At 51.9% G+C, this 23,657-nt stretch overlaps 3 protein-coding genes across 3 annotated transcripts in view; 1 reads left to right on the top strand and 2 right to left on the bottom strand.

Moving 5' to 3' along the window:
* Positions 1-304: 304 nt before the first annotated feature.
* On the bottom strand, positions 305-5,142 carry Med29 (mediator complex subunit 29). The gene is made up of 4 exons (XM_028786228.1): positions 4,889-5,142; positions 3,857-3,915; positions 3,572-3,656; positions 305-594 (listed from the first exon to the last, which is right to left on the bottom strand). The coding sequence occupies exons 1-4, from the start codon at positions 5,099-5,101 to the stop codon at positions 352-354; spliced, it is 600 nt and encodes a 199-aa protein (XP_028642061.1). The 5' UTR covers positions 5,102-5,142; the 3' UTR covers positions 305-351.
* Positions 5,143-5,363: 221 nt separating this feature from the next.
* On the top strand, positions 5,364-10,952 carry Paf1 (PAF1 homolog, Paf1/RNA polymerase II complex component). Its single transcript, XM_028786227.1, has 14 exons — positions 5,364-5,698; positions 6,073-6,102; positions 6,986-7,078; positions 7,336-7,457; positions 7,546-7,612; positions 7,687-7,788; positions 7,873-7,978; positions 8,054-8,122; positions 8,203-8,306; positions 8,452-8,568; positions 8,654-8,782; positions 10,012-10,117; positions 10,223-10,313; positions 10,390-10,952. Exons 1-14 carry the CDS (start codon positions 5,652-5,654, stop codon positions 10,812-10,814), a joined length of 1,608 nt encoding a protein of 535 aa, XP_028642060.1. The 5' UTR covers positions 5,364-5,651; the 3' UTR covers positions 10,815-10,952.
* A 157-nt stretch (positions 10,953-11,109) lies between these two features.
* Positions 11,110-23,657, bottom strand: part of Samd4b (sterile alpha motif domain containing 4B) — a 43,565-nt gene continuing 31,017 nt past the window's right edge. Inside the window, exons 4-13 of the mRNA XM_028786222.1 lie at positions 19,812-20,051; positions 19,328-19,437; positions 19,083-19,169; positions 18,174-18,492; positions 17,763-17,848; positions 17,285-17,403; positions 15,585-15,783; positions 15,341-15,464; positions 13,421-13,504; positions 11,110-13,224 (exon numbers count right to left, since the gene is read on the bottom strand). Of these exons, the coding sequence (XP_028642055.1) occupies positions 13,196-13,224; positions 13,421-13,504; positions 15,341-15,464; positions 15,585-15,783; positions 17,285-17,403; positions 17,763-17,848; positions 18,174-18,492; positions 19,083-19,169; positions 19,328-19,437; positions 19,812-20,051 (1,397 nt within the window). The 3' untranslated portion in view covers positions 11,110-13,195. The remainder of the gene's footprint in view (positions 13,225-13,420; positions 13,505-15,340; positions 15,465-15,584; positions 15,784-17,284; positions 17,404-17,762; positions 17,849-18,173; positions 18,493-19,082; positions 19,170-19,327; positions 19,438-19,811; positions 20,052-23,657) is intronic.

The following is a 23,657-nucleotide window of genomic DNA, read 5'->3' as shown; positions in this document are numbered from 1 at the left end:
GGGGGAGGGGCGGGGCAGGACTGGAGGAAGGTGGGTTAAAAGGAGTCCATACATTGGGACAGACTGAGGAAGGTCTAAAGGGCCCAGTCGGTGCCCCGCCCAGGGCCAGGTGGGAGAAGGAGTCCCCAGAACAGAGGTCACCAGCCGCACACTGGGAATGTCCATTCCAGGTCAGGGAGCAGAATGGGTGGAGGCAACAGAGGCGGGGTTGAGGCCTGTGCTGCCTGCAAGTCTTTGCTGCCCCCTGCTGGTTTCAGCCACATTACTGTGGCACCATAAATAAATCAGTAACAGGAACCACCTGTTTTGCCTTAAGCCATACTTCATTCTCTGCCTCTCCCCACCAAGACTTCAGAGGCTGCCCCCAGGGCCAGTTGATGGTGCAGTCGTCTTGCCAGTGACCTTGTTGGCACAGTCCAGCAGGGCAGTGTGAATGTCTTTGGCACAGGAAATCTGGGCTTTGATGACAGCCAGGTACTGTGGGTAGGGCAGGCTGTCCGGCTGTACTGCGTCGGGCTTTGTGGCTGTCGGTACCAGGGTTGGAGAGTGCTTGGCACTGTCACAGCTCTGGGAAAGGCACTCGTGGGCCAGGCGCTGTGGGAAGGCAGGCAAGAGAACAGGTCACTTCCAAGGACCTGTAGCCTCCCCTCCTCCCAATCTGAGGCTACACTGACGGGCTCTGGGTATCCAAAGTCAGGCTGGATCGTCCAGCATATGTGGCTATTTCTCTCTGGGACTTTGTTATTAAATGTTTTTGCTGTTGCTTGAGTCAGAGACTTGCTAAGTAGCCAAGGCTGTCCTCAGGCTTTTTACTTTGCTGCTCGTCCTCCTGAGAGCTGGGGTCATGTGTGCACACAGCTGCGCTGGTCAGACAGTGGTCTGTAGGCAAAGGCGCTTGCAGTCAAGCCTGAGGACCTGGGCTCTATCTCCCCAGGAATCACATAGTAGAAGGGAAAAAAAAAAATCAACTATTGCAAGATGTCCCCTGACCTCTGCCTGTGCACAATGGCAGGCCCTGACCAAAATAAAATGTAAACTTAAAAAAAAAAAAAGTTACAAGTATAATGCTAGGCCCAGTTACTTGAGTGGGTTGGATAACCACCTCTCCTTGCCTGGTGAGAACCAGGACAGAGGTGTAGAACAGGAAATAAGTGCCACACTGTTTTAAGTGCTAATTGCTGGACATTAGCTGCCCTTGTTCCTGTCCTAACTGAACGTGGGCGGGCTTGGTGTCTACTCCATGGCACTGCACCTGGCAGCTGTCTTCTGTCCTGGTTCCCACCAAGGCTGCCACTCTCCTCACTGCTCAGGCCCCTCCCAGCCTCCCACTATCTCCCCAGCCGGCTTCTTATGAGTCCTTGTCGCAAAGCTGACTCCCTTGGTGGGAGTAGTCCTAATCCAGCCAAAATAACTCCATCTTGCAACAAAACTCCATTTAGCTGTACTGTGTGCCAGACCGCATTAAAACCCTGTCCTTCTCATGGCTGGACAGTGCTTGCTGAGGCCAGCAGAAACCTTGATAAGAGTCAGGCGTAGGGGTACAGGACATGCATGCCAGGACTCCCAACTGAGAGGTGGATCAGGAAGCCCACAGTCATCCTTGGCTACACAGCAAGTTCGGCTCATTTAAACAAACTAAAATTAAAGGCTGGTGGCAAGGGTTGAGACATTTTTTTCAGTGGTGTAGCTGGTCATCCAGTCCAGTCCAGTCCTCCCCTAGCCCCCACCCCATCATCATGCTGGACTCTGAACCTTGCTTTAGTTCCCATGCCCTTATTTGGAGGGTAAACAGATGTCTCCTCTACAGCTCCAGGAAAATCATTTAATACCCACCCTTTTAATTCCAACCACAGCCTGGGGACTCTTTTCCCAACAGTCCATCGTCTTGGGGCCTGGCAAAGTCTCCAAGCTTCTGTCTGCCAGATTCTCCCTCAGGACTCAGCCAGGACTGCCCCTTGGGCTCCCACCTCTAGTCTCAGGCATTCTTAACATGCCCTCATTTCCTCACAAAGAAACGTCCTCTCTTCAAATCCTCCATCACCCTCTGACACACGGGATATAGGTCCGGTCTACAAGACCCAGCCTACCATACCTCAGCACACTCTACTGACATGTCTAAAGGAAAGTGACCGAGCGTGGTACCGGGGATTGAACTTACAGCTTTACTTGTGTTAGATAAACTCTACCACTCAACTAAGTCCCCAGTTCTTAGCTCCAATGCTCCTAGCTCAGGCTAGCCTGGAATTTATGGTAGTCCTCCTACATCAGCCTCTCAAGTTAAGATTGCAGACTGGAACCAACATACCTAGCTCTTCTTTTTCCTTTTTTAAAGCAAGATCTCACCTAGCCACCCAGACAGATCTTGAACTTTGACCCTCCTGCTTCAGCCTCTTAAGCAGTGGGATGATAGGACTGTTATCAGCAGGCTTGCTGGCCTAAGGGGATCTGTGTGTGTGTGTGTGGTTGAGGACATATGGCCAGAGGGCAGCCTCGTATGTCGTTCCTCAAGATCCCCCCACCCATCCCACCCCCCGTTTTTTTTTTTTTGTTTGTTTGTTTGTTTTTCGAGACAGGGTTTCTTTGTGAAGTTCTGGCTGTCCTGGAACTCACTCTGTAGACCAGGCTGGCCTCGAACTCAGAAATCTGCCTGTCTCTACTTCCCAAGTGCTGGGATTAAAGGCATGCCCCATCCCCCCAGCCCCCCACCCCGCCATTTTTTAAAGATAGACCTTTCACCAGGACCTGGAACTAGCCAGTTAGGCTGGGCTGGCTAGCTACTGAGCCCCAAACATCCAGTTACCATCCCCCCCCAGCCCCCCAGCACTGGGGCTGTAGGCTCGCACTGCCATGGCCAGCTTTTTAACGTGGGTGTTAGGAATCAAGCTTCCAAGCACACGGCGACCTCAGCTGCAGCTCTCATCTCTCACGGTCCTGGCCTAGGCTTTATCATGTCTGCCTCTCGGCCAGCCCGCTCACGGCTCCTTGGTCTCGCCATACCCCCAGTAGCTGAAGTCACAGTCTCAAGCTCAGGCAGGTCCCTAGCAACAAAGCACAGGTCCCCACATCCTCCCCTCAGGCCTTGTCCTCGCTGCCCTTGCAGCCAGAGTGTCAGGTGGAATCCCACGTTTCACCAGCAACCTTCTGCGAGTCACGCTCTCCCTATTCCGGCCTTCCACACGCCCCTGGGCTTCCTCACCCCACAGAGCTTGACCACTCTGGCCCACGCTGTGTCATCACAGCCTTGACCACTCTGAGGTGTCCCTCTTTGGTCTTGTATTTGTCACTCCGCTGAACTAGAAGCTCTGTGACGGTGAGAATCAGGATAGATCTCACCCCCAGCCTCAGCTGAAGCACGTGTCTGGCTCAGAGGAAGTGACCAGTGACCGACTGGCTGCCTGAAGCTGGGCATGATGGTGCATGCCTATGATCTCACTCTGAATACGGAGGCCTGCTTGGTCTACAGAACTCGTGTTGGGAGAGCCTGGGCTACTAAGTGATACTATCTCAAGCTGTTCTTGTGGGGAACTAAGCAGATGGAGTTTAGTCACAACGTCTCTAGGGAGTTCCTCACCAAGCAGAGTTCCAGCTGATCACAGAGCGCGTAAAACTCCTCTAGACACTTGTCAAAGCGCTGTATGGGTCCATCACTGCTATTCCTACGGCCAGGGGGAAAACAGTGTTTGAGCAGTGAAATGACTTTCAGTCTGAAACACCAGCATCTGTATGTAGATAATCAAGTGACCACCAAGATATTAAAGCCAGGCCCAGGGGACCCAGGCAGGGGTTAGAAAGGAGGACGTGGGGCAATGGGGGGTGGTTTTCTATGGTTGAGGTAGAGAAGAAGGGGTTTACTCACTGTCCGTTGTCAATGTTAGTGTTCTGAATCAGGTTCTGGGCTGCAACCTTCATCAAAGTCTAGTTTTAAAAGGATGTTGAGAGAGAAAAATAAGATACAGGAGATAAAGGCGCACAGACAGGATCAATCGTCTTTTCTGAGGCCCACAGGCTTTTCAGCTGGCAGCTCTATCCTAAGAGAGACTAAAGTTCACAACCATCACCACAGCAATTTCTCCCCGTATTTCTCCAAAAGCCTGTTCTCATTTGGAATTCTCAGCAATAACTTCCAGGACTTATCCTTTACCCAGTCATCACGGACAGAATTGACACTGAGGCCGGTCTTCTGCACGGAACGTAACCAGAACTGTTTCTCTATCTACTCTTCTCTCTCCCCCACCTCTCTCCATCTATCTGTCTAGTTTTTCTTTTCTTTTTTTTGTTTTTTTTCGAGACAGGGTTTCTCTGTGTAGCCTTGGCTGTCCTGGAACTCACTCTGTAGACCAGGCTGGCCTCAAACTCAGAAATCCACCTGCCTCTGCCTCCCAAGTGCTGGGATTAAAGGCGTGCGCCATCACCGCCCAGCCCCATCTAGTTTTTCGAGACAGGGTTTCTCTGTGTAGCCCCGGGTTTCCTGGAACTCATTCGGTAGACCAGGCTGTCCTGGAACTCAAAAGATCTACCTTCCTTTGCCTCCTGAAGGTTGGAATTAAAGGCGTGCGTGTTTAGCACACCCGGCTAAAATTCTCATTCTCATTTCTTTTCTCTCCTCAGGGTTTCATTATGTAGACCCTGGTAGGCCTGGAACTCTGTAGACCAGACCGGCCTCGAACTCATGAGATCCGTTCCCCTCTGCTGTCCGAGCGCCGGGATTAAGAGCGTGCCACCACTACAGCTGCCCAGAGCTTCGCTTTGGTTAGACACAGACACACAGACACGCACACTGCTAGTCTTACTTCTCTTCCAGGCCTACGATCTCCTTCAACAGCCCGTCCCTCGGCGCACCTTCCCGGAGCCAGCCCGCTATCCCCTTCTGCTCCCCGCGGCCCATCACCTGGAGACTCTCCTTTAGCTGCGGGATGAGCATCTTGTAGCGCTGCACAGGATCGAAGTCCTGTTGCTGCTGCTGCAGGAGCCCGCTCTGGGCTGAACCCACCAGTTGGGCCGGTTGCGGTTGTTGCTGGGAACTGGGACCACCAGCAGAACCCGGGCCTGACACACCGGCAGCAGAGGAAACGGCCGCAGCCTGTGGCTGGGGCGCAGCCATTTTCCACCGCTAGAACACCGGAAACACGTCACAAGCGCGTCTGCTCCGGCGGCTCCTCAGCGTCTTCAGTTTGATGGCTTCCTTTCCTAGTTAGCCCCGCCTTACCGACGGGTTAGCCAATGAGAGGAGAGGATATGCGTTTTCTCCGCCCTCTCAAAGATGCGGCGAAGAGTGGAATATCTTTTCACCAATCATAAGAGGAGTTCTCCCAAAGCCCCGCCCCTTCACCCACAGCTCGCCAATCGCTGTGAGGGACTGACCGCACTCTATTTCCCTGAAGGCCTTGCGGCCAGAAGCGACCTGTCTAGTCTTCAGCGTCTTGGTAGCAGTCGGAGCCGGCGCTGCGAGTCCCTGTCTGGCGCTGTCCACGCTTTCACTTGAGTCGCACCCGAGCCCTTCTCGCCGGCCCACTCCATCCCGCCTTTCCCCGCGGAGCCCGGCGTCTACGGGAGCCTGTCCTTGGACCCGGCGTCTCTCAAAGTCGGCACGCCCCTTAGCGTCCGCCCGCGGCCAGCGAGGACGCCGTCCGCGCCACCGTCGCCTGGTCGCGATGGCGCCCACCATCCAGACCCAGGCCCAGCGGGAAGATGGCCACAGGTAGGTCTCCTGTCACCTGCCGTTTCATTTTGTGAGCTGCAAGCCGGGGCTAGGCCGAGGGGGCTGCTTACGACGTGACTGGTTCCCTCGGGTCTGCCCGCGGGGTCGCTCAGCGCTCACCCCTGACGAAGGGGCGGTCCCCTCTGGGCCTCAGCGGTCGCTTCCTGGCCCCCTGCTATCCAATTTGGGAATCCCACCTCGGGGGAGGGACCTGGTCCTCAGTCCCCTTCAGTGCAGCTTCTGGAGCGCCCTCCTAAGGGGATTGAGCATCTGGCTCCACGCACTAAGGACTCACAACTTCAGAAATTCAGGGACCTTTCTTTCCACTCTGTCAAACTTTTGACATCACACTCTCTCTTCTCCCCTGAAACCAGGCCCAATTCCCACCGGACCTTGCCTGAGAGGTAAGCTCCCAGCTACACCCGTCCCAGGATGGGTGGGGCACGAACGCAGTGGGGGGAAGCAGTTGGGGGCCTTTTTTGTGCTTTTGAGAATCTTATAAAGTGGCCCAGACTGACCTCGAACTCGCAGTGTCATTTGCCTCAGCCTTCTGGGTGCTGGGATTGCAACACAGGCCTAGGGGTTTTTTTTTGTTTTTTGTTTTTAATTGTGTGTACATACCTTAGTTGTGTGCGACAGTCTAAAAAGACACTTTTTTCCTTCCACCATATAGGTATACGTCTGAGATATTAAACTCAGGCCCTCAGGCTTGACAGCAGGCACTTTTACCTGTTAAGCCATCTTGTCATCAGCCTGAGGCTGTTTTTAAAAATTTTTGTTACTACTCTTTAGATTTTTTTTTCAAGGTAGGATTTCCTCTGTGTAGCCCTGGCTGTCCTGGAACTCACTCTGTAGACCAGGCTGGCCTCAAACTCACAGAGATCCACCTGCCTCTTCCTCCTGAAGGCTGGTATTAAAGGTGGGGGCACTATTATTCCTTGAGACAAGTGTTTCACTTTGTATCCCTTACTGGTCTTTTACTATGTAAATTGTTACTAACTTAAACTCTCAAGTGATCTGCCTGCCTCCCAAACCCAGGGATTAAAGGCCTGTGGCACCATTTCAGCCATTTTTATTATTTTTAATTAGGTGTGTAAGTACTTGCATGTTTGTGTTGCTGCCTACAGAGGCCATAGGTGTCTGGTCCCCCCTGGATCTGGAGTTACAGGTGGTTGTCAGCAGGCTGATGTGGGTCCAACCTTGGGTCCTCTGCAGGATAAGTACTCTAACTGCTGAAGTCATCTCTGTAGGTCTGCAAGACCTAGTTCTGGGCCACTGTTTTCTTAGGTCTGGAGTGGTCTGCCGAGTCAAATACTGCAACAGCCTTCCTGACATCCCATTTGACCCCAAATTCATCACCTACCCCTTCGACCAGAACAGGTAGGTAGGACTGAACTCAAGAATGACAGCAAGGATTGCTTATTTCATTGCCTCTTCCTCCCTTGGACTGGCACATAGGCACATATGCTCAGTAACTACTAACAGAGAAAGCAGGATGTAATACCTTTCTTACACAGAAGCTGCCAATGCTCGATGCTTGCATTCAGAGTTCCTCTCCATAGAAGCTTAGCTTCTAGGAAGGGAGCATGTTGGGGCATAACATGCATGTAACATGTTTATAATGTTTTCCCACCCAGGTTTGTTCAGTACAAAGCAACCTCCTTGGAGAAACAACACAAACATGACCTCCTGACTGAGCCAGATCTAGGGGTCACCATCGATCTCATCAACCCTGACACCTACCGCATCGATCCCAACGGTGTGTGGGGGGACAGGGAGGGTCTGCTCTCGGCCATCAGAGGCCAGGCCTGCGTATCCCTCATGGTCCTCCTGCTCCTCACCCCTAGTTCTTCTGGATCCGGCTGATGAGAAGCTGCTCGAAGAGGAGATTCAGGCTCCCACCAGCTCCAAGAGGTGAGGTGGTCCCCATCGCTACGGGTAGACGTTGCCAAGCATGGGACCCTGAGGTGCCTGGTTTTCCTCTCTAGATCCCAGCAGCATGCGAAGGTGGTGCCGTGGATGCGTAAAACAGAGTATATCTCCACTGAGTTCAACAGATACGGCATCTCCAATGAGAAGCCAGAGGTCAAGTAAGTAACAAACAGATGGGAAGGGAAGGGGGCAAGACTTTAGCGATGTCCAGAGGCCCTTAATGACATTCTCTTCACTGCTAGGATTGGGGTTTCTGTGAAACAGCAGTTTACAGAGGAAGAAATATACAAAGACAGGGACAGCCAGATCACAGCTATCGAGAAGACTTTTGAAGATGCCCAGAAATCGGTAATTGGGGGACTAGAATAGAGGCGAAAGTGTGGCTCAGGTTCTTCCTCTTTCTCACCCTCTTTGTTCTATCAGATCTCCCAGCATTACAGCAAGCCCCGAGTGACACCAGTGGAGGTCATGCCTGTCTTCCCAGACTTTAAGGTCAGACTCAGGGTGAGAGGCGGGGCAGCCGCTTGTGCCTGTCCAGTCCTTACTAACTTTAGGCTTTTTCTATTTCCCAGATGTGGATCAACCCGTGTGCTCAGGTCATTTTTGACTCAGACCCAGCCCCCAAGGACACAAGTGGGGCGGCTGCATTAGAGATGATGTCTCAGGCCATGATCAGGTCAGGGGTCCTGCTTTCTACCTTGTGTGCTCCTTGCCTTCCTCTTGCCTCACTCTCTGGAATGATGACTGTCCAGGCACGTGCCACCACGTCCAGCTTTGTTATTTTGCTTTTGACGTTTACATGCTCTTCTCCACCAAACCAGGGGCATGATGGACGAGGAAGGGAATCAATTTGTGGCTTATTTTCTGCCTGTGGAAGAGACACTGAAGAAACGGAAGCGGGACCAAGAGGAGGAGATGGACTATGCACCAGATGATGTGTAAGTGGGTTAGGGTTAGGGTTTAGAATCCAGAAGTATGTCTCCTTTACTCCTCAGGAACCAATGGGCTGTATCTTCTTTCCAGGTATGACTACAAGATTGCTCGGGAATACAACTGGAATGTGAAGAACAAGGCCAGTAAGGGCTACGAGGAGAACTACTTTTTCATCTTCAGAGAGGGTGATGGGGTTTACTACAATGAGCTGGAGACCAGGTACTCAGCACTTTTTCATGAGTTTGGCCCTTTGTGTTTTTTTTTTTTTTTCTTTTTTTGAGATCATGCAAGAACTACTCTGAGGTCATCTGTACCTAAGGATTTGTTGTATGTGTTTGAGAGCAGCTGGAGCCTGCTTATAAAATGTGGGCCGGACTTGGTTCTGGTCCTAGTACCATAAACTAGAAAGAAAAATTTTCACATAACGCAGGATATAAACCTAGTCATTTTTCTCATACATGATAGGCAAGTACCCTCCTATAAGATATATTTCTAGTCTCAATAGTTTTAATAAGCTTTTTGTATGTGATGTGTTTGTGTTCACATGTGGACATACTGGAGCCAGAGGTTGCAATCAGTTTTCCTTTGTTGTTCTTATTTTGTGTGCATGCATTACTACGTGATAGATCTACGCATGGCATGGCAGGCACTGGAGGTTAGAGGATAACTTGGGGGAAGAGTTACTCCTTCTTGTTCCACCATAGCACTTTACCAACTGAACCATCTCCTCCATCCCTTCAGCAGGTTTTAAATACTTGAGATAACTTCAAAAGTGTTACCTCAGAACCTCTCTGAGGGCCTGAAAGCTAACTTGTCCTAGTGCCTGTGGTCTGAGTTTCTGTTCAATATGGCTCTGCTCCTGTTGTCCTGCTGGAGATGTGAAAACAGGCAGAATGACAAGACCTTTAGTGAATACTACAATCTAGCTACAGTCCACTGCTTTTCCATTTAAAAGCCAGAAACCCAAAATTTGCCACTTTCTTGTTTTTACGTTTTGGATAAGGGGCCTTGGAAAATGGCTTAGCAGTGAAGAGCACTACCTGCGCTTCCAGAAGACCCCAGTTTATATCCTAGTTCCCACAGAGACACTTGTTTTGCCAAGAGGATCTGATGCCATCTTGTAGCTTCTTGGGGTACTACACAACACAACATACATACATACATATATACATACACACATACATATATACATACACACACACACACACACACACACACACACACGTACGTGCAAACGTGCAAGCAAACACCTATTCACTTAAAATCTTGAAACAAAAACCCCAGAAAACGTAAAAGTTGGTTATGCATCAAATCCATAATACAGTTTTCACGCCTACTCTATGTATAAGTTGTCTTCTAGTATGTTCTGGGTCAAATATTGATAGAGAACCAGGTATTACACTGGTCCCAGTGGAGCCTAACTCCCCTTCTGCAATTGTCCACTGCAGGGTCCGTCTCAGTAAGCGCCGGGCCAAGGCTGGGGTTCAGTCAGGTACTAATGCCTTGCTTGTTGTCAAACACCGTGACATGAATGAGAAGGAATTAGAAGCCCAGGTAAGTTCTACTGGCCCAGGATACCCAAAGGGAGTCTAGTGGGTGAGGTCAGGGTCAGAGGTCTGACAGATCTCTTCCATCTTCTTCCCAATTTGCTGGTTCCAGGAGGCACGCAAGGCCCAGTTGGAAAACCACGAGCCAGAGGAAGAGGAGGAGGAGGAGATGGAGGCTGAAGAGAAAGAAGCTGGGGGCTCAGGTAAAGGACTAGTCACATCCTGGGAGCCTTGGGAGGGTTGGGCAATGGGATCTCACCAGTCCCTACTTCTTCACAGATGAGGAACAGGAGAAGGGCAGCAGCAGTGAGAAGGAAGGCAGCGAGGATGAACGCTCTGGCAGTGAGAGTGACCGAGAGGAGGGTGACAGGGATGAGACAAGTGACAAGAGTGGCAGTGGTGAGGATGAGAGCAGTGAGGATGAAGCACGTGCTGCCCGGGACAAAGAGGAGATTTTCGGCAGTGATGCTGATTCGGAAGATGATGCTGACTCTGACGATGAGGACAGAGGGCAGGCCCACAGGGGCAGTGACAATGACTCGGACAGCGGCAGTGATGGTGGTGGCCAGCGGAGCCGCAGCCAAAGCAGGAGTCGTAGCAGGAGTGCCAGCCCCTTCCCCAGTGGCAGTGAGCACTCAGCTCAGGAGGATGGCAGCGAACCTGCAGCTTCTGATTCCAGTGAGGCTGACAGTGACAGTGACTAAGCCTCAAGGCCTTCTGATGAGGTCAGCACAGACACCATTCTTAGGGCAGGGAAGCACTTTTCTAGTTGTCTGTTTTATGAGCCCTTTGTTTGTCCCTACACTCTTTGCTGTTAATAAACCTAACTTCTCTGGACTTTATCTCTCAGAGCCTCTGTTCCCTTCACATCGTCTTTGCACCCCCCCACCCCCCATCCCAACCCCCGCGCTGCATCCCAACCCCCGCGCTGAAGGATCTCTACTTGAAGCACAAAATCAAGTCCCCATGGATTTTTCAGGAAATGCATCATAAGAAAAATTAAGAGTCTTTTTGGTTTTTTTTTTTGTTTTTGTTTTTTTGTTTTCCAAAATAAGCCCAGACCATTAACAATTGAAACTCCAACAAATAAGTCTTCTCCAACAGCGAGAAAAATGTACAGTTACTCAAAGCTGATTCTGCCAGTGGGGCTGGGGACAGAAGTGGGTAGGATAGGGTGAAACCACGGAGGGCATGGGGGTGGGAGGGTCAGGGTCCTGCCTGTCAGAGTGAGGCCGCCTGCGTCCTGCACTCTGCTGTCAGGTGGGTGGGAAGCTCTCACCTCCCTCTCAGGGAGGGTATCCCTCATCACCTTCCAGTGCCAGGCAGGGTCAGTCACCCTGATGGGAAGTGAACAAGACAAGACTAGACCGGCTTGTGGAGGTGAGGGTCCCATGAGAGGGACACCCTGCTTATACCAAACAGGTGGCCTTTCACCCCACTTCCCACTGTTAGTGAGAGGGGCCGGAGAAGCCTGGGAGTTAAGAGGAGGAATGAGCAAAGGCACAGAACCCTGGAGGGCCGGGGTGGGGACTTGCATAGGTTGATGAGTGTGCAAGAGGTACATAAATACACCTGACACCCCGCCCAGCCCGGCACTGGGAGAGGTGGTGGGGACCACAGGTGGGTCCCCAGGGCCACTCTACCCCCTGGCTTCTTCTCCCTCCCTGGGCTCAAAGCAGGGGAGGTCCACAGACCAGGAGGCAGGGGCAAGGTCTGGGGGGATGGGCTGATAGTGCAGGGAAGGCTTTCTTTTTTTTCCTTTTTTTTCTTTTTCTTTTTTTTTTTTGGTTTTGTTTTTTCCCAACATTTTGTATCTTTAATAACATACACAATGGTTACCAGCCATATTCATAACAAAAGTTATTCATAAAATGTATCTAAAAATAACATTTTTTTTCCTTTTCGTGTGAAAAGCTTGAGAATGTCCCAATGAGGGTGTAGGTTAAGGGAAAGAGGAGTTTGGAATAGGGGACCCTGGCTTCCCCACAGCCTGAATCCCAAATTCCCTCCCTCCACCTGGGCCCCAGCACCAGCCCTCATCAAGAAGAGGGAGGAGAGGGTTTCTGTGACCCAGGCTGGGCTGCACCTCTGGGTTATGCTATAGTGTTCCACTGACATGAGGCCATGACATACGGGGGAGGAAAGGCTGACAGAAAGAGAGGGTAGGCAGGAAAACAAAAACCAACACCCCCTCCCTGGTTCCTACCCACAAGTCTTGCCCACAGACCTGGGGAACTGAGAAGGGTTATGTTGGTGGGGGAAAGGGACATTAAGGCAACAGACTTCCTGACCTCACTGCGGGCCTGGGGCTGCCCACCTTCAACCTCTGCATCTGGGAGCCGGGGCTGGGATGGGGAAGGGCAGGGGGTCTGCAGGAGGGGGCTCTGCCCTCTCCTCATAAAGTTCAGGCTCCCCCTGCCACTGTCCTGGCTCAGAGAGAGGCCTGGGGATTCTAAAAATGACAGGGAATGATCAGAGAAAAACCGTTAAGAACTATATAAATATGTATCTTAAATAGGCCTAAGAAATTAATTGTAGAGAACCTCTGATAAACAGGGCAAGAAAAAAGGAGGAAGGTGGTGCCTGTCCTGGGGAATAGTAGGAATGATGAAGGGCAGTAGGGAAGGGAGAGGGGCTCTTCTCCAGTGACATACTGGTGGAGCGGGCTGTCCACACTGCTCATTCCCCCACTGTCATGTGTCTCAAGGGCAGGCTGCACAAGGTGGCTGTCAGTTTGTCTCTGAGGAAGTCTGCTCTCTTGGGGTAGGACAGGTGTCAGCAGTCTGAAGGAGGCAGGGGTAGGATGGGGCCAGTGGGGGATTTGGGAGGGAAGAGGCAGGCAGTCTGGCCAGTCCTTGCCTCTGGCTGCCCTCTCTGTCCCTGGCCTCAGCTGAGCTCCCTCAATGGGCCCGGGAGTGAGCAAGGCATGTGCCAATGTTAAACAAAAGTCAAGAGGATGAGTAGAAAAATATCAGAATGTATGGCTGTGCCAGCCCACCCTCTCGCTGCCGAGGAGAAGCCTGTCGGGGGATGGCCCCCGCCCGCCGCCCAGGGAGCCTATGGGTGCGCTGGGCTGTGGGTCCCGTCAGATGGTGGAGGTTTTGTCTGTCCCATCTGTGATAAGAAAGGGAGGGAGGAAGGTCAGGAGCTGGTGGGAGGCCTGAGCAAAGGCCTCACATAGCATCCCAGGCGGGCCCTCCCTGGAGTCTGGCCTCCCCTTGGGACCCTCAGGATGGCTCCAAGTGGCTGGGTTCAGAGCTGGAGATGCTGGGTAGGTGGGAGCTAGATCAGGGGAAGAGGAAATGCTCACCACCCAAGGCGTGTTCTGTCATGCTCAGACACAGAGACTCCAGGGTGGGATTGATCTCCAGGTCAGGCCCAGGTACCGGGCAGTCTGAGTGGGAGAGAAGAGAATGGTGGTGGCGAGGGGAGGGCCAACCAGAATGGAAAGAGGGAAGGGCTGGGAGACAGAGATGGCTGGCAAAGGGTTGGAGCCGAGAGATAAAGAGGCCAGAAAGCATGCACATGAAGGGGTGGGTGGAAGACATAGCTGAGAAGAGACAGAGGCAGGCCTAGGGATGTCACAATGCAGACAGGGAGACAGCCACTGTGGGGCAATGCAGAAAAGGCCAGACTTCTCAGAGAGGAAGTGACACGAAGCCTGGGCAGTCTGGGCAGACACTAGGCAGCTTCTTGCTGAGTGATGGCCTACCCTCTAGGCTTGGTTAAAGCTGAGCTGAGGACCCCCTTCCCGTGCCTACTTAAGACTTGTTCCTGCAGACAGGATGCACTCCAAGCAGGCTCAACAGGTGGTGCGAAGCAGGGCGGCAGCTATGGAGCCCGTCCTCAGAGTACTTCTCAAAAGACCTCCTCTATAGCTCCTGCACTAGAGAGAGCTCAGGTACCGCACTGCTAAGTGCTGGGCCTCCTCTCAGGACATCCGAGCTTTTGAGCTGGACTCCTAGGGTCTGGCTCCTATCTTAAACCTCATTTTCCACTCTAGTCACCCTAACCTTGAGGTTAGGTCCCAGGGAGATCTGTTCTTCTAAAAAAGCTTTGACCTTGAAGACTCTTTATAGCTGAGTTAACTGGTGAGGTGAGAACACATTTGAGCACCCTTCTCCTGAGTATCAGGGAGGGCTTCATCCAACAAGTGTAGGAAGGCTGCCCACGGGCTGGCACACCGATTGAAGTCCCCGCCTTGTGCACCTATGGCACGCCCATTCACTCAACACCATTTACACCAGGAGGGCTCTAGGACCACAAATGGACGCCTACAGTATTTCATCAATTCACAAAATTCCACTGGCTACAAAGTTTCTGACTGCAAGAATTTATGCCATCTCCCAAACTAAGACCTGTCCAGAGCAGGTCACTGAAGCCAGCTTCCTGTCACAGATGGCATGCCTAATCCAAGCATACAGGAGTACACCAGCCAGAAGCCACTCTACCTTGTCCAGTCAAACAGGGACCTAGAGCTGGCATCTCTTTGATCTGTCACATGCCACTCAACCCTCCTGACCTCTGACCTCCAGGCTGATGTGAGCAAAGGGGAGTGAGCCCACTTTCACCACCCTTCCACCACAAAACCTCATTCAGAGGTGTAGTCACTGGTTCCAGTGGTCACCAGCCTCTGACAGAACACAGCTGTCAGGTGGGCTGACAGGTTACAACTCTTCCACAAAACCTTCACTGATCCTTCAAATTTCAAACCCTTCTGAGTTTTAAGTGAGCCTATAAAGAGACAGTGACAGAACAATACCAACACTGAGACCATGGCATAGGGAAGGAAAGACATGCAAACAGAGGAGAGCTAACATATTCAGTAAAAGGGAGAGAGAGAAAAAAAAAAAAGTTGGCGCACGCCTTTAATCCCAGCACTTGGGAGACAGAGGCAGGCGGATTTCTGAGTTCGAGGCCAGCCTGGTCTACAGAGTGAGTTCCAGGACATCCAGGACTACACAGAGAAACCCTGTCTTGAAAAACAAAACAAAACAAAACAAAACAAAACAAAACAAAACAAAACGGGAGAGAGCCCTGATAGACTTAATGGACACACAAGGAAACCACCTCCCTAAAGGTGCAGGAAGATGGGGGATGCCACATAGCCCGGAGAGAGCTGCTACAAATCCAGAGGGGAGAGTGGGTGTGATATCCAGGTGAGCAGACAAAAGTCCACTAAGGAGGCTGGCCAGGGGGGATGACCGAGGACAGAGGCAAGGCACCTCACCTGGAGGGAACATGAGAACAGCCTGGGGTGACGAGTGAACGGGGAGCGAGTGAGTGCGCTGCACAGAGCTGCGGCTCTGGCTGGGCATGCTGTTGCTGCCTCCAGGATTGGCAAACCACAGGTTCTACATAGGACAGGGGGGAAAGCGTCAGGGTGAACAGGAGAAGCCCAGACCCAAGCACATATTCCAGGTACTGCCACCCCAACCCCAGAAGCACCTGGACCTGGATAGCAGCCAGCTCACCTGTCGGCCCTGACCCCCAAGACTGGGGCTGGTAAGGGCATGTCGAGGAGAGACACCCCCAATGCCTGAAGGGCTCAGAAGGCCCATCCTGCCAGGTGGTAATGCCCGAGGAGGCATTGGGAACTGCCGCTGGGTCCGCCGGGCCACACCCATCCCCACAGAGCCAGCTATGGGGAGCGAGTTGGAGCCAAATGCCCAGCTGTCAGAGCAGAACACAGGTTATTAAGCTTAGGCAGAAGGTTTGTATCTCCTGTCCTCCCCACAACTCCAGTGGGTAGGACAGAACAGCAATCTGCTCTGAGCAAGGAGCCCTTGACCATGTCCTTGCACCCTGCATTTCTGTTTCCTCCTGACCCAAGGTGGAGATGGGGAACATAGTGACGGTTCCTTGTACCCTTCAAAGCAGTTCTTCAAATGTCACTTTTCAGTGAAGAAATAAATGTGTTATCTGGTGTGAGAAGGGACCTCAGAGTCTTCTGCATATAGGTGAGAAGACAAAGGTACAGGAGCAGGGTCTACTTGACAGACATATGCTGGAGTTTTGTCACCATGCGGTGCTGAGAATAGAAGCCAGGGCCTTATGCTCGGTAGACAAGTTCTCTGTACACAACGCCCCAGCCCCTGTGCACTTGTGCTGTTAACAGTTGCATCAGACGCTCAGCTGCCTTTCTTTGCTCTAGAGAGCAAACAGCCTTCAGAAGTCAGGCAACATTCCTCGTATCATTTTCTCTCTGGGACAGAGCGCTGACAGGAAAGTACAGACTGGGTTTGTGAGACAGCTCAGCAGGGAAAGGTGCTTGCCATCAGGACTGATGACCTGAGTTTAAGCCCTGGACCCCAGACGGTGTAGGGAGAAAATGGACTTCTAAAGGCTGTCCTCTGACCTTCACATGTCCACCACAGCACGGGTGTAGCCACACATGCCATAAAGAAACGCTGAAACAGTACTGCGCAGTGACTTTGCCGGGCCTCCCTCTAACAGCTGCAGAGCAATTTCACGGTTCTACCTAATACCCACTTCTATACCCTATGGCATGAAAGCGAGATCATGTGGCAAAAAGCTGCCCATCCCCTGAAAACCTGTTAGAGCCAGAACCCCACTTTGTTCTCCAGATTTGAAAGCAAAAGCTTCCTCTTCTCTCCCTTCAAAGGGCCACTGTGGCTGCTGAAGGCCAGGATACATTTCCTCTGAAGAAGGCTCTCCGTACTGAAGGCCTGTTCTCCCTCTTCAGGGGCCCATCTCTTCAATTTTCTGAAGGGTAATCAAATGGCAGCACCTTTCCACAAATCAAGCTCTCTCTCCATGAGTTCTTACCTCCTCACTCTTCAAACTATAGAAATCTACTTGCCTCTGCCTCCTGAGTGCTGGGATTAAAGTCCTGTGCCACACCACAGTCAGCCTTTGTCTGTCCCTCCCTTTCTCTCTCTTTTTGGTGTTTTAGAGACAGGGTTTCTCTGTGTAGCCCTCAATGTTCTCGAACTCAGAGATCCAAATGCCTCTGCCTCTCAAGTGCTGGGATTAAAGGTGTGCCACCACATCTGGCCTTTTTTCTCTTTTTAAGCTGTACTTCATCTTAACTTTCTAGAAACTCTACTGGGTGATCTGGGTAAGGATAGCAGGGGCCCGTTTCAGAACACAACACACTCCCTCTTCGGCATCCGTGTGCCCACTCTGTCTGCCGAGGGAGGTGCCCACCTACCCCTTCTGCTGCCGGTAGCTCTGCATGTCCAGTGCAGCTTTTCGAGGGAACGTCCGGAGGAGTTTGAGCACTTGCTGCTTCCAGGACAGCAGCCGCTTTTTCTGTGTCTCTGTGAAAGCCTGGAAAGGGGGAAAAGGAGGACGCTGGACATAGGAGGATCGCACTTAGGTTAGCCGGGAGAGACGGGTACTCAGTGGTAACTAAGTGCAGACATCTCTCCTTGTGATCAAGAAGATAAAGAGGCAAGAAAACCTGAACCAGCAGGAATGTTTTTGAGTTGACTTGGGAAACTTGGAACAAATACTAACACCAAGAGCAGGGATGAGCAGGTAGGAGGTGGCCACTCCCCACAGGGTGTGTACAAAAGCTAAGAAGCATTTGAAGGCAACACTTGAGAGGATAGGCTGGAACCTGGGCCCTGGTGCACTGTCAACTCTGAGGGGTGTGGAACAGCCCCTTTCCTTCTTGGGAACCCTACCTCATGAGTCAGGCACTTTTCGATGAGCTGGAGGTAACTGGTGATGTTCTCCTCGTCTGGTCGGGACACCAGCAGTTGGGTGCATACTGAGGGACATGGGAAAGGGCAGAGCTTAGTCCCAACATACCCTCTGCCAAAGCAGCCTTCCCAGTACCAGCTGGTAGGTAGAGGGACAAGAAACACGGGCTGGATGAATCCCAGTCCCTTCCTTAGAGGGTAGTGGCTAGTACCATCAGCCCAGACAGGCCTGCTGGAGAGACCTATTCACACTACGGCTCATCTACTCGCCAGGTTCCCCTCTAGGGTCTTTAATGAGAAGCACTGCTCCCCTTCTCTAACTGGGACTTGACCCCTGGTACCTGGATTCACCTGGTGCCCTGCCTCAGGATTCAGGGCAGACAGTGCTCTCACCTTTGCCCATCACCCGTGTAAACTGGCTGGGGATGTCTCCGTCGGCGACGGGAGCTGGGGCTGGCTCACTGCTATCAGAGGGGGCTGGAGCTGGTGGAGGAGGATAGTTCTCTGCAGCCGGAGGGTCCTTGGCCTCAGTGCCCTTGTCTGATCCAGGGTGGGTGAGGGGAGGCTCAGCACCGGGCAGCAGCGGCTCCCCTCGGCCCCCATCCTTGGCAGCAGGAGTGGCCTGAAGGACACTGTAGGCCTTGATGGGCGTGATGATGATCTGCTGCAGCTCCTGCAGCGCGTTCCGCAGATTGCCACCTTCCAGCACATCCTACAAGGGAGGACGCAGACCCCGGGTCAGCTCTGGACCCAGACCCCGAGGTGTTGAGACTCAGAGAAGCCTACGTGGGCTTCTAGCACACTGTAAGGTTCTAGCACAGAGGTCAGACAAGGGCAGCTCCGGCCCATCAGCCAGCCAGACGCCTCTTTCTCGCCAAAGAAGAAGTAGAGTATCGGACTAAGACAGTTGAGAAGGAAAAACCAGAAGGAGGAAGCAAGGAAAAGAGAGAAGAAAAATGGAAGCAGAATCAGGATTGCGTGGAGAAGAAAGTCAATGAAAAGATCCCTTACACACCTGCAACTCATCCATAAATTCACCCACTCAGGTCTACCGGTAAAAGATGGACACACTCTGCAATCACAAAGCAGGACAGGGAGGGAAGACAGGGAGAAGGGTGGGAGGGAGCCTTTCCGGCACCAGCAAGTGAGCCCTTTGATGACAACCTGCTCCAGGCCTCTAGAATCCAGCCGCCCATGGCTGGAGCCAGCAGAGGGCAGACTGCAGCTCCCAACAAGACTGACCCAAAGCCTTCTACTTGCCCATACCACTGGGCCTTGAAGATGAGGATACCAGGTCCTCACCTTCTCTAGGGACTTGAGGACGCTCTGTCTCTCACGCAGCTTCTGGATGCTCAGGGCTATCTTGTGCCGGGCACCTTTGGTGACATTCTGTGATGAGGATAGAAGGAGAAAGGAAGCTAAAAATAGGTAAGGTACATAAGGCTAACCCAACAAACATCAGGAACCAAAGAGCCTTGATGATAGGCACAGTACCCCACTGCGCTGGGCCTCCCCGTCCCCAGTGGTCGGCGGTCCCTCCGGTCTACCTGCGACTCTAGGTGCTGCTCAGTTAGCGTCATCATCTCTTCGTAGCTCATCTGTGAGAACAGGGCAGCGTATTTGTGCAAGCGGAGGCTCTTGAGCCACGAGGGCACATCTGTGGACAAGGAGGGAGGGTAAGTCAGGAGATGGATACTGGTGACCAGAGAGGGTTGTGGGCAGAAGTCAGGCATAGGCCACCAGTGGCCTTAGAAACGACAGTGGGTTGAAGCCAGAGCTGCCTTTTTAGACACTGTTCACTAGCGGGATAGCTAGCGGGATAGCTAGCGGGATAGCTGACCTACTGGGCTGCCAGGCTGGGCTCCATGATTTATCTCATCTATCAATTACCTGAGCCCTGGCTGGCTGTGAGGGTTATCTATTCCCTTCACACCCGCCCCCTCCCTGAGATACCAGCTACAGGCAATTTTCTGCCCTTCCAGCCCAGTCCAAGCCCCGGGAAGGGTTTCTGGCACCGTCCTCTGGATGCACCTTTCATCCCGCTGCCATCCTCCTGGAAAGTGTTCCGGCTGGAGCCCTGCTCCTCCGTCTGCTCACTGCCAGAGGAGGCCACACTGCTCTGTGGCGAGAGGGGTGCGTGGTCGGGTGTGGTGAAAGCGGCCCGGGCCCCAAGCTCCTCTGGACTCGGCCACTCACCAGGGGCCTGGGGGCTCGCAGGGATGAGTGACATGGAGCGCTTCAGTGGGCTGGGGTGGGTCTGGCAGGGGAGACCTGGCCGGAGGGGAAAAGCAAGCGGTCAGGCTGGGGGATCTGAGCATAGAAAAAGACCATGGACTCATCAGTCCTGTAACCCTCGACGAGTAAGGAGCCAAGGGACTCACTTCAAGGGGAACTGTCTACAGATATTGTTCAACCTCCCACCCGAACACTTGACTTCCCAGCACGATGCCAGGGGGCTATGAACTTGCCTCACTCCTTTACTCACGCTCACCCAAGCCCCAGCAGCTGTGGCTGGAATTATTTTCATGCCTAACTAGATTCTTTCCCTCATTCTTGCCGCTTACAGCAGCCATGTTGATTGTTTTTAGAGGTTGGGCTTTTTGAGATTGGTTCTCACTTTTTAGCCAGGTTGATCTCAAATTCAGTGATCTTCCTGTGTGCTGTAATTACAGGCATATGCCACCACACTCAACTAGACAACAATGTTCAAATGTGCAAATTTGGCCTCTTTTTAGATCCTGGAGGCTTCCTTCACACTTGACAAAAATCCAAGCTCACAAACCTGAAAGCCCCAGTCCCTAGTTAACTCCGATCTCTCATCTCCTACGGCCCTGTCCTCGGCTCAAGACTGCTCTTCTCCTCATTTCACTGGAGCCACCTCACTCCTCTTTTGAGACAGAGCCTCTCAAAATATTCTTGTGCTTCTGTCTTTTGTTTTTGTTTTTCGAGACAGGGTTTCTCTGTGTACCCCTGGCTGTCCTGGAACTCACTCTGTAGACCAGGATGGCCTCGAACTCAGAAATCCGCCTGCCTCTGCCTCCCAAGTGCTGGGATTAAAGGCGTGCGTCACTGCCGCTCAGTGTGCTTCTGTCTTTTAAGTGCTGAGATTAAAGATACATACAACCACCCTGGCTCTGAACACCAAATGCTTGCTCCTGGTTCACTCAAGTTTACACCAAAGGACTTTGGGACCTGCTCTATTAATGGCTGATGTTGGTCATAGGTGCCACAGTAGAGTAGTCCACCAAGATGCTAACCCTTCATTTTCTAACGGAACAGAGGCATTTAGCCTTCTTGGAAAAAGACTGACACCCTGACTAGCTCACTCCAGTAACTTCTACTCAATCATTACGCAGAACTGACTGGGCCTGGGAAAGGTTCCAACTACCAAAGTTATCTTGCCCTTGCTACTCAGGAGAGCAGACAAACCACACAATCTTACGTTTGGCAGGAGTGTCTTAGGACCAAGGTGTGTGCAGCTACAAGCTCTCATGTGGTACTAAGTGCAGACTTCCAAGAAGACATCTCTTCAAGGTTTAGTCTCAAAATAATTTCTCAGCCTCTACTCATTAACCCAAACATAGTAAAGGCCTGCTGAAACATTTCACTCAAAGCCAGACACAAAGCCTTCAACTTTACATATCACTACACTATATACACTGTATTTCTTTCTTGCTTTCTTTTTTTTTTTTTTTGGTTTTTCGAGACAGGGTTTCTCTGTATAGCCCGGGCTGTCCTGGAACTCACTCTGTAGACCAGGCTGGCCTCGAACTCAGAAATCCGCCTGCCTCTGCCTCCCGAGTGCTGGGATTAAAGGCGTGCGCCACCACCGCCCGGCTTCTTGCTTTCTTTTTAAAAAATATCTATTATATGTATGTGAGTACACTGTAGCTGTCTTCAGATACACCACAAGAGGGCACTGGATCCCATTACAGATGGTTGTGAGCCACCATGTGGTTGCTAGAAACTGAACTCAGGACCTCTGGAAGAGCAGTCAGTGCTCTTAACTGCTGAGCCGTCTCTCCAGCCCATATACTCTATTTCTTAACTTCCCATCCCCTTCCTATGTTACTGAAGACAGAAAGGACCCCGGATCTCCTATATACTAGACAAATACTCTACTACTGACACCAGGCCCACATTCTCAACTCACCAATCTTAGCAGTGGGCAGTCTCAAGCCTCAGTTAACTGTTACCTCCTAAGGCCTACATTAAGTCTTCCATCCTGTCAATGCCCTCGAATCCTCCATTCCAATTGCTCTCCCATCTTTCTATTGACAGCAACCACAGGCCAGACTCTCGTGCTTAGTTAACTAAGCCCTGTGCTCTGCTGGGAAGAAGCAGAGACCTACATACTGCATTATCACATCCTCAGCAACCACAGGGGATGGCTCAGGATGTTACTTCCTTAGTACTTACAAATAAGCCAAGGAAGTACACTGAGTCCCTTGCTACTTTCAGGGAAAGAGGGAGCTTGAGACAAGAGTGTTGCTGTGGTGGCCCGGCACTCACTATATAGCCCAGGTTGACCTCAAACTCATGATCTTCTGCTTCAGTCTTCCAAGTGTTGGGCTAGGTATACACCATCATTCCTAGCTAATAAACTGCTTCTTTCACGTTGGTGACTAGACCTCATAACTCCATTTTTTCTTGGACTGAATTCGAACTGACCACCTAAGAGGGCTGTAACTCAGGGTGAAGTCAGTACCCTTTCCCCATTTCACAATCTGTCCACTCCATTTCTGAGGTAAGCAAAGGGCTCCAAGTTGGCTCTCTAGGTAAGGCAGTAAACACCTAGACCTTGGCGCTGCCTCTTCCCTGTCCTTCCACTGCTTCAGCATTCCTTCCCAGTGGCTGCTTCTGCCTCTGCCTCTTGCTCAAGCCCCTCCTTTTGGCCTCTGAAAGCCAAGCACTTGTTCCTCTCTGTGCTAGCCAGACTCCTGTACTGGTCTGTGGGTTTATGAAGAACAGAAACATGCCCTCATCATTTTTGCACCCCAGGCTCAGGGTAGTATACATCACACAGAAGCCTCCCAACTCAGTTTCAGAAAGAACAAATGAGCGCTAAGAGCCTGTGAGCTCAGCACAGGGAATCCAGAAGTTCCCGTGGCAGCCTAGAGAAAAAGAGAAAGCCAAAAAGCCTGGTTAGGTGAGGACAAGGCCCAGGAAGCTGAACTCCTTTGCCCCAGTTCCCACACAGAGGAGAGAGGAGCCAGAGAAAGAGTACAGGCCTTGTTCTGATGGTGAGGCTGAGGTCTCTGTCAGTGCCCACTGATATCCTACCCAGGAGGCCACCCTGGTACAAGCCCCAAAGCACCTTCCATTACTATCTGTGATGGTATTAATGCTCCTAGCCAGAAAGTTACCCGAGAGAGAGGACACTGACTAGCCCACTGCACATGCACACAGCCAGTGTCGGGCTCGGCTAGTACCCAGGTTCCTGTTGAGCCCTCTACTTAAGGCTCCTTCCAAGTGTCTGGACACTGCGGACTCTGGCTTCTGCCCCATTTGGGGCCTCTTGGAAGAAGATGGCACTGTGGGCCCTAAGGCTGGAAAACCATCAATACAGGCCTTTGTGCCTATCTGGGTGTGCTTGGCCACCTCTGTCCTCTCTTCTTAGCCAACAAGTGGGCTGGTGAGGCTGAGAGGGCAGGAAATGACCCCGACTAGAATGACCATGCAGTTCCTGAGGAACCCTTCTTGGCCTGTGCTGGGGTGGAGGCTGGCCACTGCCCGAGGATTATAAAAACAGGAATGTCTGCTGCAGATCCATGGCCTTGTACTCCCCAAGCAATCCTGTCTATCCTTGGCAGTCCACCAAACTCACCCTGCCTGCCCTCCCAGGCCAATCTTTGCTTCCCACTCAAAAATATTTTA

The sequence above is a fragment of the Grammomys surdaster genome, unplaced genomic scaffold (assembly GCF_004785775.1).
Source record: "Grammomys surdaster isolate TR1022 unplaced genomic scaffold, NIH_TR_1.0 125430, whole genome shotgun sequence".
NCBI classification, from domain to species: Eukaryota; Metazoa; Chordata; class Mammalia; order Rodentia; family Muridae; genus Grammomys; species Grammomys surdaster.
This window is presented reverse-complemented; position numbering and strand designations above follow the sequence as displayed.

What these genes read in the sequence shown, in the direction of transcription:
- Med29 (XM_028786228.1), bottom strand. Translation starts at nt 5,101, where the DNA reads ATGGCTGCGCCCCAGCCACAGGCTGCGGCCGTTTCCTCTGCTGCCGGT. An exon ending in AGCTAAAGGAGAGTCTCCAG is followed by an intron (nt 3,916 to 4,888) that starts GTGATGGGCCGC and finishes TTTTAAAACTAG; the next exon opens with ACTTTGATGAAGGTTGCAGC. An exon ending in ACTAACATTGACAACGGACA is followed by an intron (nt 3,657 to 3,856) that starts GTGAGTAAACCC and finishes CCCTGGCCGTAG; the next exon opens with GAATAGCAGTGATGGACCCA.
- Paf1 (XM_028786227.1), top strand. Translation starts at nt 5,652, where the DNA reads ATGGCGCCCACCATCCAGACCCAGGCCCAGCGGGAAGATGGCCACAG. An exon ending in CTACCGCATCGATCCCAACG is followed by an intron (nt 7,458 to 7,545) that starts GTGTGTGGGGGG and finishes CCTCACCCCTAG; the next exon opens with TTCTTCTGGATCCGGCTGAT. An exon ending in GAAAGAAGCTGGGGGCTCAG is followed by an intron (nt 10,314 to 10,389) that starts GTAAAGGACTAG and finishes ACTTCTTCACAG; the next exon opens with ATGAGGAACAGGAGAAGGGC.